The 16,132-nt window shown below is 44.2% G+C and overlaps 3 protein-coding genes across 3 annotated transcripts; all 3 read left to right on the forward strand.

Moving 5' to 3' along the window:
- Window positions 1-936: 936 nt before the first annotated feature.
- Window positions 937-3,628, forward strand: vgll1 (vestigial like family member 1). The gene is made up of 4 exons (XM_079744728.1): window positions 937-1,226; window positions 2,286-2,482; window positions 2,656-3,057; window positions 3,550-3,628. The coding sequence occupies exons 2-4, from the start codon at window positions 2,299-2,301 to the stop codon at window positions 3,585-3,587; spliced, it is 624 nt and encodes a 207-aa protein (XP_079600854.1). The 5' UTR covers window positions 937-1,226; window positions 2,286-2,298; the 3' UTR covers window positions 3,588-3,628.
- Window positions 3,629-7,324: 3,696 nt separating this feature from the next.
- tmtops3a (teleost multiple tissue opsin 3a) lies at window positions 7,325-11,696 on the forward strand (the record flags this gene model as incomplete). Its single annotated transcript, XM_079744896.1, has 4 exons — window positions 7,325-7,700; window positions 9,132-9,460; window positions 10,544-10,777; window positions 11,448-11,696. 4 exons carry the CDS (start codon window positions 7,325-7,327, stop codon window positions 11,694-11,696), a joined length of 1,188 nt encoding a protein of 395 aa, XP_079601022.1.
- Window positions 11,697-13,946: 2,250 nt separating this feature from the next.
- Window positions 13,947-15,952, forward strand: cd40lg (CD40 ligand). Its single transcript, XM_079744727.1, has 4 exons — window positions 13,947-14,170; window positions 14,443-14,485; window positions 14,916-15,020; window positions 15,146-15,952. The coding sequence occupies exons 1-4, from the start codon at window positions 13,985-13,987 to the stop codon at window positions 15,511-15,513; spliced, it is 702 nt and encodes a 233-aa protein (XP_079600853.1). The 5' UTR covers window positions 13,947-13,984; the 3' UTR covers window positions 15,514-15,952.
- Window positions 15,953-16,132: the final 180 nt, after the last annotated feature.

Raw genomic sequence — 16,132 nt, forward strand, 5'->3', positions numbered from 1 at the left:
GGCTTGAAAGGCTAATCACACTCACACCTGGTGGTATAATATGTCCCCTTTAACTATATGTCTCTAGATAAGAGAGATATACAACACTGGCAATCTCATTGGGGTTTGGTGAAAGTATGCTGTGATGACATCTAGTGGCATAACTGTGTATTGTAAATCTGGAGGACATTTCTAAATCTACACAGACATTAATATCTGTTTACCGATGGCAATTTAAAATGAGCAGCAACAATGGAAATATTACAAAATGTTATATATTTTGGTTGCCTTGGCCAAATAAGAGTATTTCAGCTACACATATAAAACCAAATCCCCAAAAACCTAAATCACTGGAAGATGCTCTGTCTGTAACTATAGAAAATGGTATTATCATGAGATGCAGAGTCCTTTCTGTTAACCTGTGTTCACCTCAATATTGATCGTCGTACTTGATGCCAGGTGAGCAGCTTTAGTGACAGCGGGGAATGTTGCTCCCATTAATCTTTGAAGCTGATGGGAAGCATGCGGTTCATTATTTTAATTAGGTAAGTCCATGCATTATTGTCTTTGTTTGTACTGCATAGGCCATAAAACATTGGCATTGGCACCATCAACATTGGTGTGTTAGTCATGAATAGCTTATTATTTCAGACACTAAACATGTATATGGGCGTCTTAGGGGTTTGTTTTTGTAAGAGCAAAACTCAAAAACAAATGTGTGTTTTAAAAAATGACAAACAGGATGAATCAGATGATGATCCTATTAATAATAACCCTCACCCCCACGCATGAGTATCATAAATGAAAGTCCCTTTGATCCGACTAGAGTGTGCACATACATTTATGACACTGTGTCTGTTGGCATCGTTGAGGAATGCTCTCATAAGGTGTCAGTCTGGTAACGGACTAACTTGCTCGTTGGCATTCTGTTCATTCTAATCTCTGTTCCTGAAGACTCACACCCTCCGACCAGAGCACACCGTGCTAACACACTGACTAAGGTGGGTTGAAGGAAGCCACAGCCGGCTGTAGGACCACAAGCAGAAAGGAAACAAGGCAACTGTGAGCTGGCTGACCAGGATTAGATGGATTAATACGATATCTTCAAGGACACCCAGTGATAGTATGTTAATGAAGATGTTTTTTGGCTCACGTACGCGCCAACATCAGGTGTTTGTTCACTAAGCAATCGTTCCAAGGACTGGTTCCTTGGTCAGTGTTGGCTCACCATCGAGAAGCAAGTAAAAGTATGTATACATTTTAAATATGAAACCAAAATGTACTTTTAAATTGGTTCTGAATCCAGCAGTGATCATAAAGTTTGTTGAGCTCAGAGCATGATGCAACCGATCAAGCTTTTAATAGGCCTATCAAAATGTTTCCATTTGAATCTGGTGCAGCATCACAGCCTTGTCATTTGACATGAAGTGATCATTACAGATCAGATCATATCAGATGTTGCGCTTCCTCAATGCATACCGATGCAAAGCAATACTCAACATTCCCAGATTAACAACACAAGTAATCCGATTTGAACGACTAAGAGTGAAAATCAAACATGAAACAAAGTTATTAATTATTACATTCCTTGTTATGAATATATTCGTAATTTATCAGTTTGCATTTAATATGCAGAATTTATTACATCTGCTGGGTTTTATGCTTTAGTATCCGTCAGATATAGAGCGACCAAACACAACTTCTTGGCATTAATTCTTAAATGGGAAACATCATGAGAAGAAGCTGGACCCAAATGGCGTCATGGGGAATATTATACAGTGTAGGTATGTTTTGAAAATATAAATGAACTGAAACTGGCCTCACTTGACATTACAAGTTGACTTTTCTATGAAAGATATGGTTTGCTCTGTTGGACGGAATGGTATGTTATCCTCGTTGTGTTGCATGATTCGATGGCATATGCCCACCCAACAATTTTAGGTACTGTATGGGATACTGAAATTTATTACATATTTAATGGCTTTTAGGGCATTCCATCAACTTGTGAATGTGAGTTTTGTTCTTCTATAATGTTGATAAATTATGTAAACCATTAAGATAAAAGCAAATAAACATTGAGAAGGGAACATCTAAATGAATACATTTTATAAATAATAAATGAATGAAATAATTGATAATAAGAATAATAATTAATAAAGTACACCCTTTCTCCTCAAAAAAGAAACAAAAACCCCAAAATGATAATTAAAAAACAACATCATCTATCATAACAAGAATTCTGTGAACTAGAAGGCGGGTAAAGAATGTACGACCCGTCCATCTGAACTCCCAGGGTTCTCTCCCAGTTTTAGATGACCGATGGCCGACGTGGGAGGAAGCCCGTTCTCGGTGAAGGTGGAGGAGGACTCCCAGAGTGTGATCCTCACCTACTTCCAGGGGGACATCAGTAGCATGGTCGACGCACACTTCTCCCGGGCCCTTGCCAGGGCCGACAGGGCCAAGCCCATCAAACCCAAGAAGAGCTTCAAGTTCCTCAAATCAGGTAAGGGACCCCCCACCACCACCCAGCCCGACTACGCAACAAAAACTCGCCAGAGAAGGGGTGCGACAATGTAAGGAAACACTCGAGCCATGATGAGCCTTAACGTCCAAAAGAAATCCATCTAAAGCTGGTCCCTCGTGCGTGTTGCCCCCCTTTCCTGTCCCGACTCACAGAGGACCCAACGGCCTGCCGGTGGACGGCAACCTCCCCGGGCTCCTACCCGGAGGCGCAGTTCCCGAGCCGCAAGGAGCCCCAGGGCAGCCTGCCCTTCGGCCCCGTGGACGAGGTGCCCTCCGGCTGGCAGCCCTTCCCCGTCCGGCAGGCAGGGGCCCTGGGGCTGCCCCCCATCCCGTACTCCATGAGCGCGCAGGGCCAGAGCCTCACGGAGCAGCAGTACGCCACGTCCCTGCTCAACCTGCTGCACAGCGACCGCGGCGAGATGGGCCCCGGCCTGGGCCCCGGCCTGGGCATGGGCCCCGGCCTGGGCCCCGGGTCCAAACCCGAGCTGATGCCTAGCTGGACGGGGCCGGCCGCCTTCAGGGACGCCTTGGATCCCAGCACTGACTTTGATCCCGGTAGGCTGGCTGTTCCACACACACACAAACACACACACACACACACACACAAACACACACACACACACACACACACACACACACACACACACACAGTTGTATGATCCCGGTACACTTGCTGTTACACACACACACACACACACACACACACACACACACATACACACAGTTGTATGATCCCGGTACACTTGCTGTTACACACACACACACACACACACACACACAAACACACAGACAGTTGTACCATCCCGGTAGACCTGCTGTTCTAAACACACACTGTTGTACGCCTTTTTTTATCCATGAAAAACATCTTAAAGGTGTTTCACTTTGAAACTGTAAAAGCAGAGAAATGTATTCGCTGGAGCTATGTTGACTGAGGTGGATCCACTGCACACTCTTTGTTCGGACATTATAGTTCTTATTTATTGTGCTGTGTTTTAGTCTGTGAGTGGTTTCAGACAGTTCCACTCATTGTCTTCCTATCTCTTTCAGGACGGAGTGTGGACAAGAAGGTCCTCTACTGGTACTAAAGAAACAAGTTTTTGCCGCAAGGCAGGGAGTGTGGGGGGGGGGGGGGGGGGGGGGGGGGGGGCAGTTAACAGACTGGTAATAACTGAACCCATGAGCCCATCTAAAGCAACGGCTACCTTTCCACACGCTCTACAAGAAAGTGTCTGTCTGGCAGATATGTTCTCGCCAAACCGGCCGCTGAGCCGCCCCCTCAAACGAGGAAGCACTCACTTCCTGGTCATGCCTGTCTCTCTGTCTCTGTCTCTCTCTCTCTCTCTGTCTCTGTCTCTCTGTCTCTCTGTCTCTCTCTCTCTCTCTCTCTCTCTCTCTCTCTCTCTCTCTCTCTCTCTCACACACAGTCATTCGCCACAGTCATTCGGTGTGGAATAACTGTGGCCTAGACACGCAAAAAATCCCAAAAGCGTCCACGCCTCCAGCAAAGCAGACTCTTGGTACGGAAGGCGTCTCTGACAAACCTGTTCTCCCAGTGCATTCCCTCCACACACTTCATCACAAACCACAACAGTCGCTGCACTTTGGTGCGCCAGCCTTAATATTAGAAGAAGTTCAAAATAGACTGAACATGTTCCCTCTCTCTTTGTAGGCCAGTATTAAGGTGTTGTGCTAGTAGTAGTAGTAGTAGTAGTAGAGGTAGCAGTAGTAGTAGTAGAAGTAGTAGTAGTAGTAGTAGAGGTAGCAGTAGTAGTAGTAGAAGTAGTAGTAGCAGTAACAGTAGTAGTAGTAGTTGTACTGTGAGTCTATGTTTGTTTACTATTACTATTTAATCCTTAGCAGACACTTTTATCCAAAGTGATTTGCAGTGAATTTTCTTTTCCTTTTTTATATATATATATATATATATATATATATATATATATATATATATATATATATATATATATATATATATATTTATATGATACTGTGTATGCAAATGTTGATGTTGTTTTTTTCAAGAATATATTATATATTTTGTTTAAATAGATGAGTGATGAACAAAATAAGTACATTTTATATGGTTTATGGTTTCATTTGGGAGAATACGGATTAATTTATCCTATATATATATATATATTAATAGATATATTCTGTCTATTTTTTCCAATAAGGGTACATTCATTAACCATTCGTTAAATATTAAAAAATACTTGCAATAATTGCAAATGTTCTGGAAAACCTTCACTAATGGTGTTCACATTACCTAAGGTAATGGTGTTCACGTAATCTAAGGAAATAATATACATTATTTAGTATGGTTAGGGTTAACCATAAACCTTATGCTAATGCTATATAATAATGCATATAACTGCATATACTAATGACAATTAATGCTTAATTAATTTCCCCTGATTGGAGGGTGTTACCCATTATTTCTAAAACAAGGTAAAACGAATACATATAAATACTGAATAAAAAAATGTGACACTACAACACAAATATATATGTACAAACATTCATAAATGAAATGCCAAATCTGTACAAAACGGATCGTAATAACACAATAAAATGCAATTGTATTCCGCAAAAAGCTGACGTCTGGTGGCCAACACATGCTCACCATTATGTTACCACAGTGCTAATTATACCCTGATATAATGTGTTCGATCACAAGTGACACATTGCCATCACTGTAGACACCATTAAGCTTACGACACTTCTCTTCTCACACACCTCACCGACACCTTCCCAATCCATACCTATATGACAATATGTTGGCTTTTATCACCACTGAAAGGAGAAACACACTCACAGCGGGTGTGGAAATACATAAGGGTTAACCATTAGTGGCCCATTTAAAACCTCCAGACATCCACATATGCACACACACACGTACAAACACAAGTAGACACACACACAGCCACACGCACATACACACACACACACACACATACACATACACACACACACACATACACACACACACACACACATACAAACACACACAAACACAAACATATATAACTATACACATAGCCTTTGTTCATTTCTATGTTGTTAATTTCCTACTTTTTTGGATAGATGTATAGATGTATAGATGGATGGATGGATGGATAGATAGATAGATAGATAGATAGATAGATAGATAGATAGGTAGATAGATAGATAGATAGATAGATAGATAGATAGATAGATAGATAGATAGATAGATAGAGCTGAAAATTACATCCTTACCATTTCCGACATCCGTAAATTGTAAAACTGAGCTTTTTATTAAATGAAAAAGGCTAATTGTGGTAGCGGTTATGGTGGAAGACAACTGAGTTGTCAATTTAATTTAAAAGATAATTCTGGTATTCTCGATTAAACTCAACGCACATAATCAGCGTGTGGCAGGAAGGTGCATGACCGTCCTAAACAATTTTCAAGGAAGGCATTTGTGCAGTCCCAAAATAGAACACATTTCAAATAATAACCTAAGGTTAATAAAGAAATCATATCACACAGATTGGCCGTCTGTGTTCAGCATGCCTTAGAGGTCTCACATGAGGTGAAAATAGGCAGTGAGAAAGTTGAAATACATGGACGGTAGAAAAAGCTTTGAATAAACGGTCTGCGTGACCCAATTTTCATTCTGTGCGAAACTACGAAGAACAAAAGCCATCTTCAGCGTCTCCGCGCATTGATTCGGGGGGCTTTGCATCAAATCACGGAAGCTGAGGGCTTTGAAGACCCCCTTCAAGCCGAGAGGCCAGTGATGTGGACGGTAGGAATAATGGGAGCGTTCAGAGCTTCATCACAGAGAAAATAACATTTGCTGTGTGGAGAGTAAAGTAACTGTATAAGGGAAGAACTGTTTCTGACTTCCCTACACATATGATGAAACCTCAGCAAAATACATTTTGTCTGATTGGTGGAGAGGGAAACGGCTTCAACAGTTTCTGTGTTTCGTTCGTTATTATTATGCAGTCGATTTAGTTGGATTTGACCTAGAATGAGTGAAAAGGATGATGCTAAGGCTATTTTTGGTTCTGTTTTTGATCAATACAATTTTTGAAGGTTTGCGTATTTGGCGTTAATACCCTTTTTGCTTGAAAGGGATTTTCAAAATCAATGAATACAGTACAACAATAATGTGTGTGTAGAATTGCATGCTCATCTGCTTGACAAGAATAGAAGGGAGAAATGGTTATTTTACCACATGCAATCTAGTATCTAACATAAGCACAATGATTAGGAAGTTCATTACTGGGTAATGAATACATGATGGTTCTTTTTTTGCACAACAACCAGAACAGACAGATATAGAATAGAACCCTATAGAAAATATAGAAAGATAGAAAGATAGATGGATAGACGGATAGATAGATGGGCAGGAGAAGAAAATAGTAATGATGAATGGCTGAGAAGGCAGGCTGAGAGAGAGAGGGGGTAGAGAGAGAGAGTGAATGAGAGAGAGAGAGAGAGAGAGAGAGACAGACAGAGAGAGAGAGACAGAGAGAGAAAGACAGAGAGAAAGACAGAGAGAGACAGAGAGAGAAAGACAGAGAGAGAAAGACAGAGAGAGAGAGAGAGGGGGGGGGGGGGGGGGGGGGGGGGGGGAAGGGGGTGACCGATAGTCACGGTGCATATATAGGACCTCGTCAGGGATAAGGAGTGCCAATGCAAGGGGCGCACGTCTGTTCCAGGTCAGAAATGAGCTGCGGTCATAGAGTGAGTGAACACCTGTAGCTTAGAGCCTACCTTGGAACGCTTTTGCAGGAGTTTGAATAGGCGAGCGTTCCGTGTAGTCAGTGATCGGTCCTGAGCGGAGGGTGGTATGGTTGTGGACGTGGGCCAAGGCTGGAATTTGAGCCACATTGATAGCACCCACTCCAATCTGAGCGCCCATAATGTTCGGGATACTTTGTTACAGTACCCGGCCGGACTGAGTCGCACTGGACACACGTTAGTCGCAGTGTGTCTCGGGTTTATTTTTGTTCTCGGCATCCTCAACAATTTTCTCGTTCTTGTTATATTTGCGAAGTTTCAGTGTCTCTGGACGCCGATCAACTTGATCCTGTTGAACATCAGCGTTAGCGACATCCTGGTGTGCCTATTCGGGACTCCCTTTAGTTTTGCCGCCAGCCTCCATGGAAGGTGGCTGATCGGAGACCTGGGGTGCAGGTGGTACGGTTTCGCCAACTCCCTCTTCGGTGAGTCGTTCCGTAGTTTGACTTGGAAACGATGCACGAATATGCATCCTTTCCATCATTGTGTTGTTTGGTTGGTTTTAAACCTTGAAACGAGTCAGTGTCTTACATAGTTTGCTAATGTCTAAATTGTATTTAATTTATATAAAAAAAATCTTTCATACATTTTAATTAATTTAGTTTTTGTGTGACAAAATGAGTGAAAACGAAATGGCACTCCCGAGACGCTCATCTTAATATAGCCTGCCTCCCACAGTACGCAGTTAAGCATTTAGAATTTACTTAAACATAACTATAGAACAGGCAATAAAACACCTGTTCTATAGATATATACAGTTATTTTATTTTGTGAATTGCACTTAATTCTGAGAGTTTTATGTCTTTTTGTAACCTACAACTTTTATTCTCTCTCGCTACATCTTTCTTTCTCTACAACTTTTTTGTTTTATTCTCTATTATACAACCAAACACATTCTTTATCTCTCTCTCTCTCTCCCTCCCCGCTCTATCTCTCCCCCCCTCTATATTTCTCCCTCTCTCTCCCCATTCCCTCTCTCTCTCTTTTTCCATCTCTCTCTACCTAGACCTCCTAATTCCACCTCCGCCGCATCGCCAAAGTCAGACACTGCCTGTCCCCCCCTGCTGCTGAATCCCTTATCCACGCCTTCATCTCGTCCCGTCTTGACTACTGCAACCCCCTCCTCACTGGCATCACCTCTCATTCCCTCCATAGACTCCAAATGGTCCAAAACTCTGCTGCGCGCCTTCTCACTCACACCCGGTCTCGTGAACACATCACTCCTGTTCCTCTCCACTGGCTCCCCATCAAACAACGTATCAATTTCAAAATCCTCCTCCTGACTTTCAAAGCTCTCCACCACCTGGCCCCGCCCTACCTGTCTGACCTCCTCATCCCCCATCGCCCCTCCCGAAACCCTCAGATCCTCCTCCACTCTCACTCTGACTGTCCGACCATCCAAACTTAAAACCTTCGGTGACAGAGCCTTCTCAAGAACAGCATCCCGACTCTGGAACTCTCTCCCCCAACCTGTCCGCGACTCTCCCTCGCTTCCCATATTAAAATTCTGTTTAAGAACCTACCTCTTTTCCCAAGCCTATGACCTCCCCTACCCATAACCACCCTTATCCCTATCTACTATCACACTCCACCTTGCTTCTGTTCTCTCTTGTGCTGTCTTCCGCTTGTCCCCCCTGATTGTCATCTCCCTCTTTGTGTTTTATGTAAGCGTCTTTGGGTCACTGAAAAGCGCTATAGAAAATGAATGAATTATTATTTCTCTCTCTCCCTCACCCTCTCTCTCTTTCTCTCTTTCTCCATCTCTCTCTCTCTCTCCCTCCCCACTTACTCCCTCCACCTCTCTCCCCTCCCCCCCTCTCTCTCTCTCCCCCTCTGTCTCCCCCCGTCTCCCCTAGGCATCGTGTCCCTGGTGTCCCTGTCCCTGCTGTCCTATGAGCGCTACAGCCACGTGCTGCGCTGCGCCCAGGCCGACGTGTCCGACTTCAGGAAGGCCTGGCTGTGCGTGGGCGCCTCCTGGGTCTACTCCCTGCTCTGGACCCTGCCTCCCGTCCTGGGCTGGAGCAGCTACGGCCCCGAGGGCGTGGGCACCTCCTGCTCCGTCCAATGGCACGTGCGCTCCGCCTCCAGCGTCTCCTACGTGCTGTGTCTGTTCGTCTTCTGCCTGCTGCTGCCCCTGCTGCTCCTGGTCTACTGCTACGGACGCATCCTCCACGCCGTCAGAGGGGTGAGTGACACGTATGAACACTTGTAGCCACATACGCACATACGTGTGTGTTTGTGTGTGTGCAGAGTGACACACATGCGTGCAGACACACTACGGACACTATCCACGGGAAAAAGAGAGAGGAGGGTCACGCTCACACTTGAGAACACTTTGCCCACATATTCACGCACACGCGGGGCAGGCAGACGCTTACACGAACGTAAATATGCACTCAGACAGACGGACACACACACACACACACACACACACACCTCGATGTGGATCCACACACGCACACATGTCGGGATCCCAGGTCCACAGTTTATATTTGAACCAAAAATGGGAGAAGGGAAATGGAGTAGCGTCTAGTAGTCCATTGGTCCAGACTCCAAGGGATCATGGTGGTCTGACGGTCGGGATCTGATGCAGAGGTTGGACTTAGAGAAAACCACCTTAAGATCCTTAAGATCAAATCTTAAGGAGAATCCCTGACAAAATAATCTGTTAAACAGGAAGGGTCAGAAATCAATCTGTCATATCACTATTGGTACTTCTAGGATAATGTTAGAGTAGCCTACGTCAACCCTGCCCTTTTTTTTTTGCTGCTCTCTCTCTCGCTCTCTCTCTCTAAATAGCCAGTGGCTCCAAGTCTTGATCTTGTTTCTTCAACATGTCTTTTTCCTCATTATCGTGTCAATCGTCATGGGTGAAACATTTATCATTATATTCTTCTGCAGTCCATGCAGCTTTGAATGGGCAGGTCACGCAGAGTTCTCCCCCAGCCTACCGCTGTTCTCTCCAATCCCGGTGACTCACCAGTCACCACATCGGAAGTCCTTACATAAAGCACCAGGTTCAGAACAAAAATAACACGGTTCTCAATGTATCCAGGGGGGGGGGGGGGGGGTGTTTCTGGCGTCAGCCAAATGAATCACCCAATCAGAATGTATTTATAGACAGGGGGATGGCGCTGTTACTAAGGGATACCTGTTATGCTACCTCCACCTCGTAGGTCGCTCCGGGATGATTGTTTAGGCGAGAGGGGTGCGTGTGAATGTCGCCGCACAGCGCGACCCACCGGTCACCATGTCACATGTCCTCCAGGTGGGGAAGATCAACCTGCTGGCAGCCCAGCGGCGGGAGCAGCACATCCTGCGGCTGGTGCTGTCCATGGTGTCCTGCTACCTGCTGTGCTGGATGCCCTACGGCGTGGTGGCCCTGGTGGCCACCTTCGGCACCAGGGGCGCCGTCACCCCTCTGGCCGCCACCCTGCCCGCCGTGCTGGCCAAGTTCAGCACCGTGGTCAACCCCGTGATCTACGTCTTCTTCAACAGCCAGGTGACGGGAGGCTATGGCGGGGTTGGGCGAGTGGAAGGGGCGGATGGAACAGGAGGATAGGAGGGTGCTGGGTGGCTGAGTGCATGGTTGGGCGGACGGTTGACGGGATGCAATAACACAATTGCAAGACCATTACGAGTGGTCTGTTACCATCTTTTTACCACTAGAATAGGTATCATGTCGACGTCACATCCCCGTGTACAATAGTATTTACCTCATGTTACTAGTACCCTTGCATTGGAGTTCTGCGTCATTGTTATGGGGAAGTGAGCGAGTGGACCCCAAATGCTCGACACAGAATCAGGCTGACACAGAGTGTAAAAAGTAATCCTCATAGCGCATAAAGGTTCATTAATATTAAGTATAAATTAATGTATGTCTGGTTTGGAATAATGACAAAGGTTTGTATGAAGCTAACACAATTGTATGCATTTTTGGACATGCAGGTTGTTGCTTAGCAACGTGCGCTTTGTTTATCGTTCCCCCCAAAGCAACATTTAATTTAACATTTGTGCAACTACTTTCTCTTTTTTACTACTTTATCTCCTTTGCCCCATGCTCCCCACTTTGAGAATCACGACACAGCACATTATAACCCCAAACCCTGAGCCAGTTAACGCCAGGCTCACATCAACCCACATTGAACAAATGATTGTGTTTTATTTTGCAGTTTAAGGCGTGCTTCGTAGCCTTCATAAAGTGTAGCCCCCCACCCCGCGGCTTCACCACCCAACAGGGTAGCAGACCCGAACACTGCACATCTGGTTCCCGGCACTCCCACAACTCACCTGCCTTCCGGAGCGCCTTGCCCTCCTCCCCGCTACCTTACTCCTGCCGGAGCCCCGAGTTCACCTCCTACTGTGTCCCGCCGAAGGAGGGGGAGCACATGCATGATCTTGTCGTCCACTATAATCAGTGAAGGCTGCGGCGGTTGGGTGTCTATGACAGGCCCTGCAGTGGGTGAACAAACGCATGTGCTCCTTGGGTACATGAAACCATCCACGATTTTTCCACTCGTTTGCCAATTTGCTACAGAACAAGGAACTATTGCTCTGTGGACAATGTGTCGATGGAGCCACCAGCCTGTGATTATTGACTTATTCCAGATCAACATGAGAGGAGTCAAGATACAGAGGAATCCCGCTTGATCCTATATGCTGTGATTATAAGGAAAACTGCAGCACATACTAATGTAGTGCCGGACAACTAAATCTTTTTTTAGGTTGTCATTTATTTGTATGTTTTATTTCATTTCAGTTTGGAGTAGGCTTGAAAATGGTTTCTGGAATTTTCCAGATTGGAAAGTAATGAGATCAAATGAGGTCACTTTACATGGTGTGTGTGTTTCTATGGGTTTACTCATCATACAAACTGTATTTCCCAAGCAGCCAATTCCAAGACCATTACGAGTGGTCAATTACCATATTTTTACAACTAAAGGAGGCATTCTGTCTCCATTAAATCCCCATGAATAATAGATGGACAGATAGAGAGTGTATTTACCTCATATAACAAGTACCCTTACATTGGAGTTGTGCGTCATTGATATGTGCAAGTGAGCGAGTGGACCCAAATGCTAGACACAGAGTGAGGCTGACAATAAAAGTGTCTTAAATGACAATCAACAGATATGTAAAGGCGGGACTGGGGGCTTGAAGGCTGGCGGGTTGTCAAGACAGGTGAGGGTTCGGCAACAGGAGGGTAGAACCGAGGTTGATACACTGGGTCTTCATTGATGATTGCGGACAGATGTGTAGAGTGCAGGAGATGAATAAATAGACTGGCGCCACTAGGGGGCAGAAGTGCTCGGCGTGACAGTCATGCTCTTCTCCACAGTATATTATCAGCTCTATCCCTATACAGTAGTTAGGAGCAAAATATATGAACCTTAAAATAAAACAGTTTAAAATCTAATAAATATACAGCCAACTTAAAAATGTTTTGCGAGCTCAGAGTCGTGTCAGTGTGCAAGGGCTTTTGTTATGAGCGCAAGATCCTTATGAAGTGTGCAAGTCTTAGTAAGGGTGCAAGGCAGAATATGGGGTAGGGGCTGTCAGTTCAGGGATGGAATCATATAAACTATCCATGTTTCCTACTGTCCAGCAGGCTATATAAGGGTCTGTTTGTTGTTACGTAAGCCATTTCCACTGAAATTAATGTGAACTCAAAATGACTAATGATTACTGTGATTACCATTAAAGTATTAGTCAGTGGTTTTATTTAGTTTTTTTTGTCATTGTACATATATAGCTTTGTATTTCGACATACTAGCATACATATTTAAAAAAACGATCCAATCAGGCTGCAAAGCTGAACACACAGGGTCCATCTTTAGTTGTGACTCAATTGGAAAGTTCTTCTTAAGTATGTTGTAGGCATATATGTAGCATTCGTACATTTTACACTGTTATACAAATGCTATTTTTGAAACAAATATATATATATATAAAAAAAAAACAGTACGTAGATGGTTAAAACATAGCAAAGTAAAATACACTATTACGTATAATATGCCAATTTCCTAATGTCATTCATGTGGTCTGAGTTTATTAGAATTGTAGCAAAGCTGTGAGAAATGTATGAATTTAATCATATATTGAATCCTCACTGATGTATAATGTGTCAGACTGTTTTGACTCAGGGGCTGGGTGAGCCTTGCCCACCATGGGAGCATTACCCAATCAATGCACCGAGGTTCAACCAGCCCTCACCCCACGCTCAGGGGGACCTCTGGCAGCGAAGCGTGGGCCGCCCGCTCTGCACGGACCGCCCGCTCTGCACGGACTAAATTGCCAAGCTCGATTTCAACATCAACCACCTGTGTCCTGCAGGACATCGAGGTCCAGTAAAGCCCCCTTGGTGGCCTGTGGCAGAGAGCACTGCCACATATTTGTTTGTATTTCAGAGTGATATGTTATTGGTAGTTGGATATTTTTTTGTTGTGGTTTTTTGAACAATTGCTGTCCTTTTGTTTCTTAACTAGATTTTCGTTCTGAAAATGTCTAATGGGAATAAAACAAACTCAACTAGATGCAATTCAGTGATCAGCACTTGAAAGGGTTAAGAATCGCAGGCCCCCACACGGACACACACACACTCACAGAAGCAAACCCACACATGTGACAAGTGACAGGAATCAAGGAAGTGGATGTATGAAATCATATGACACCACACTAGCGGGCCACAGAGTCCCTCTCCAGCACCACCATGATAAACACCAACCAGACAAGCGCGTTTCCACCCCAGCTACCGCCGCGCACCAGCCTGCAAACCCAATACCTGGCCCCCAGACAGGGCCCCAGCAGGGCTGTGGTCCGGGTGTTAGGGGTGGTCGTGGTGCTCCACCTGTTCCTGTCTTGTGGAGGATTCTACTATTTGTACACTGGCAGAATGGTAACCTCCACCCTTGAATCTAGCATTGATGGCAGTACTGAAGATGATCATAATAGTCCTTTGTTTGAAGACCAACAGTTGCCATTGGAAGCTTTTTGTGTAAATTACATTGATAGTTTATTATGCTATTTGAAAATTCATGTCTGTTGTTGTAGAGAACAGTTAGTTTTAAAACACCTCACTATTCTAGGAATTAAATTACTTATTCAAATGCTGTTCTTTTTTTTAAATGACATTAATAACATCCTCTCATTGTTGCTCATTTCTGTTAGATCTCTCCACTTGAGTCTGCGAAACCCAATGGGAAGGGGGAAAGTATGTAAACTTTAGTTTTTCTTAAATCACAGTTTTTCGCAATCACTTTGGCTCAATTAATTAATTAACTAACTAATTAATATTACAATTCTCTACTGTAAGTGCAATTGTCACCACTGATTAATGACATCACAAACTCGATTGGTTGACTGGTAAAATCGTAATTCCTATTTCATTATCATAATCTGGACTTGAACATTTTGCAGACATCAACATCCCGTGTCCTTAATATGTGATATTCATGTTTGTCTGACTTGAATTTTGATATCGAGTGGATAATTTTGCATGTGATGGCTCACGACGTTACAATCAAGAATTGAGCCAAAGCGATCGAGAAACACTTTAACATCTCCATTGTTAACATGCTTTTACATTCCGGTCAAACCTCGTCCTCGGGTGAAAAAGTGAACACTACTGTTTTCCTTAACAGTTTCCGCTCGAACTTCCGAGCGACGCTCAGAGAAAGCGTCCCCCAGGGCCATGGCCGGCATGACAGTCAAGAGACCACCGAGCGACGCTACGAGCACACCTTCAAGTAAGAAATCAAACAAACAGAATTAACCGATACGGCAGCAGCCTGCCAAAGAAAGATTTTTTTCCCTTTCCATAATAGAATGCAAATTGAAACGATTTTAAGTCGTCTGTGATTCATACTTGCAGCGGAATACCTGCAGTGGAACATGGATCACTCCATTCTGAAGAACGTAGGCTACTACTGGGCCAGCTGGCTGAAGGTGCAGCAGCCCGGAGACTACTACGTCTACGCCCGGGTCAGCTTCTCTGGGGGAGGCGGGCCGGGCACGCCCCTGGTCAGCATGGTCAGACGGAAGCACAACGAGACGGGCCAGCCCCGGGACGTGATGAAGGCATATTGCAGTCGGGGGAACCCCAGCACAAGCCAGTGCACGGCCTCGCAGGGGCAGGTACTGAGCCTGCAGGTGGGGAACCTGCTGGGCGTGTGGGTGGAGAACCACAAATGGGTAGACTACGAGAGAGGAGCCACAACGTTTGGAATGTTTAAGCTGTAGGAGGACGCCTCCTAGCGCTTTGTATCGTCCGGTCTGTGGTGTCCAATAGGAGGGGACAGCAACTATTTATAACGTGATGAACGCAATTTTATGGCTAAGCAATGTAGGAGCTTCTTGGTCTTTTTTTTAATGGATACCTAATACCAGATTATGTTATTTTAATTTATTTATAAGAATTGCTTTTCATTTTGAGAAAGGATTTTTTTGTTAAATTATATAAATGTGTGTTTGATCTAAAAGCCCAGTCCTTGTTTTTCTTTAAACATGTGGAAACCGAATTAAAATACAGTGACAAACAGTTATAGTCAACTGAAGTTGGCTAAAAAAACTGTAATGCTCACTAAACAGATTACAACCAATATGGATAAATGCCCACATGCAAGTTTTCTCTGGGGCTGATCACATTTTAAAACAAGCGTTGTAAGACACTTGAGACATGTGAATAGAAGTGCTACTTAATTGTTCATGGTCTCATTCCAGTATTACTAATCTCCTCAGTTTACCTTCAGTGTCAATATGCAGACCTTACACCCTCATAAAGCTATATCATCTACCAAAAGTCCTTTGTCAACTTTACTAAAACAATTCATTGTAAGCCGTTAATAAATAGTGGAAGACT

Source organism: Pollachius pollachius, assembly GCF_949987615.1.
Source record: "Pollachius pollachius genome assembly, chromosome: 10".
In the NCBI taxonomy this organism is placed as follows: Eukaryota; Metazoa; Chordata; class Actinopteri; order Gadiformes; family Gadidae; genus Pollachius; species Pollachius pollachius.

What these genes read in the sequence shown, in the direction of transcription:
- cd40lg (XM_079744727.1), top strand. Translation starts at nt 13,985, where the DNA reads ATGATAAACACCAACCAGACAAGCGCGTTTCCACCCCAGCTACCGCCG. An exon ending in ATTTGTACACTGGCAGAATG is followed by an intron (nt 14,171 to 14,442) that starts GTAACCTCCACC and finishes CATTTCTGTTAG; the next exon opens with ATCTCTCCACTTGAGTCTGC. An exon ending in CGCTACGAGCACACCTTCAA is followed by an intron (nt 15,021 to 15,145) that starts GTAAGAAATCAA and finishes TCATACTTGCAG; the next exon opens with CGGAATACCTGCAGTGGAAC.
- vgll1 (XM_079744728.1), top strand. Translation starts at nt 2,299, where the DNA reads ATGGCCGACGTGGGAGGAAGCCCGTTCTCGGTGAAGGTGGAGGAGGAC. An exon ending in CTTCAAGTTCCTCAAATCAG is followed by an intron (nt 2,483 to 2,655) that starts GTAAGGGACCCC and finishes CCCGACTCACAG; the next exon opens with AGGACCCAACGGCCTGCCGG. An exon ending in CAGCACTGACTTTGATCCCG is followed by an intron (nt 3,058 to 3,549) that starts GTAGGCTGGCTG and finishes TATCTCTTTCAG; the next exon opens with GACGGAGTGTGGACAAGAAG.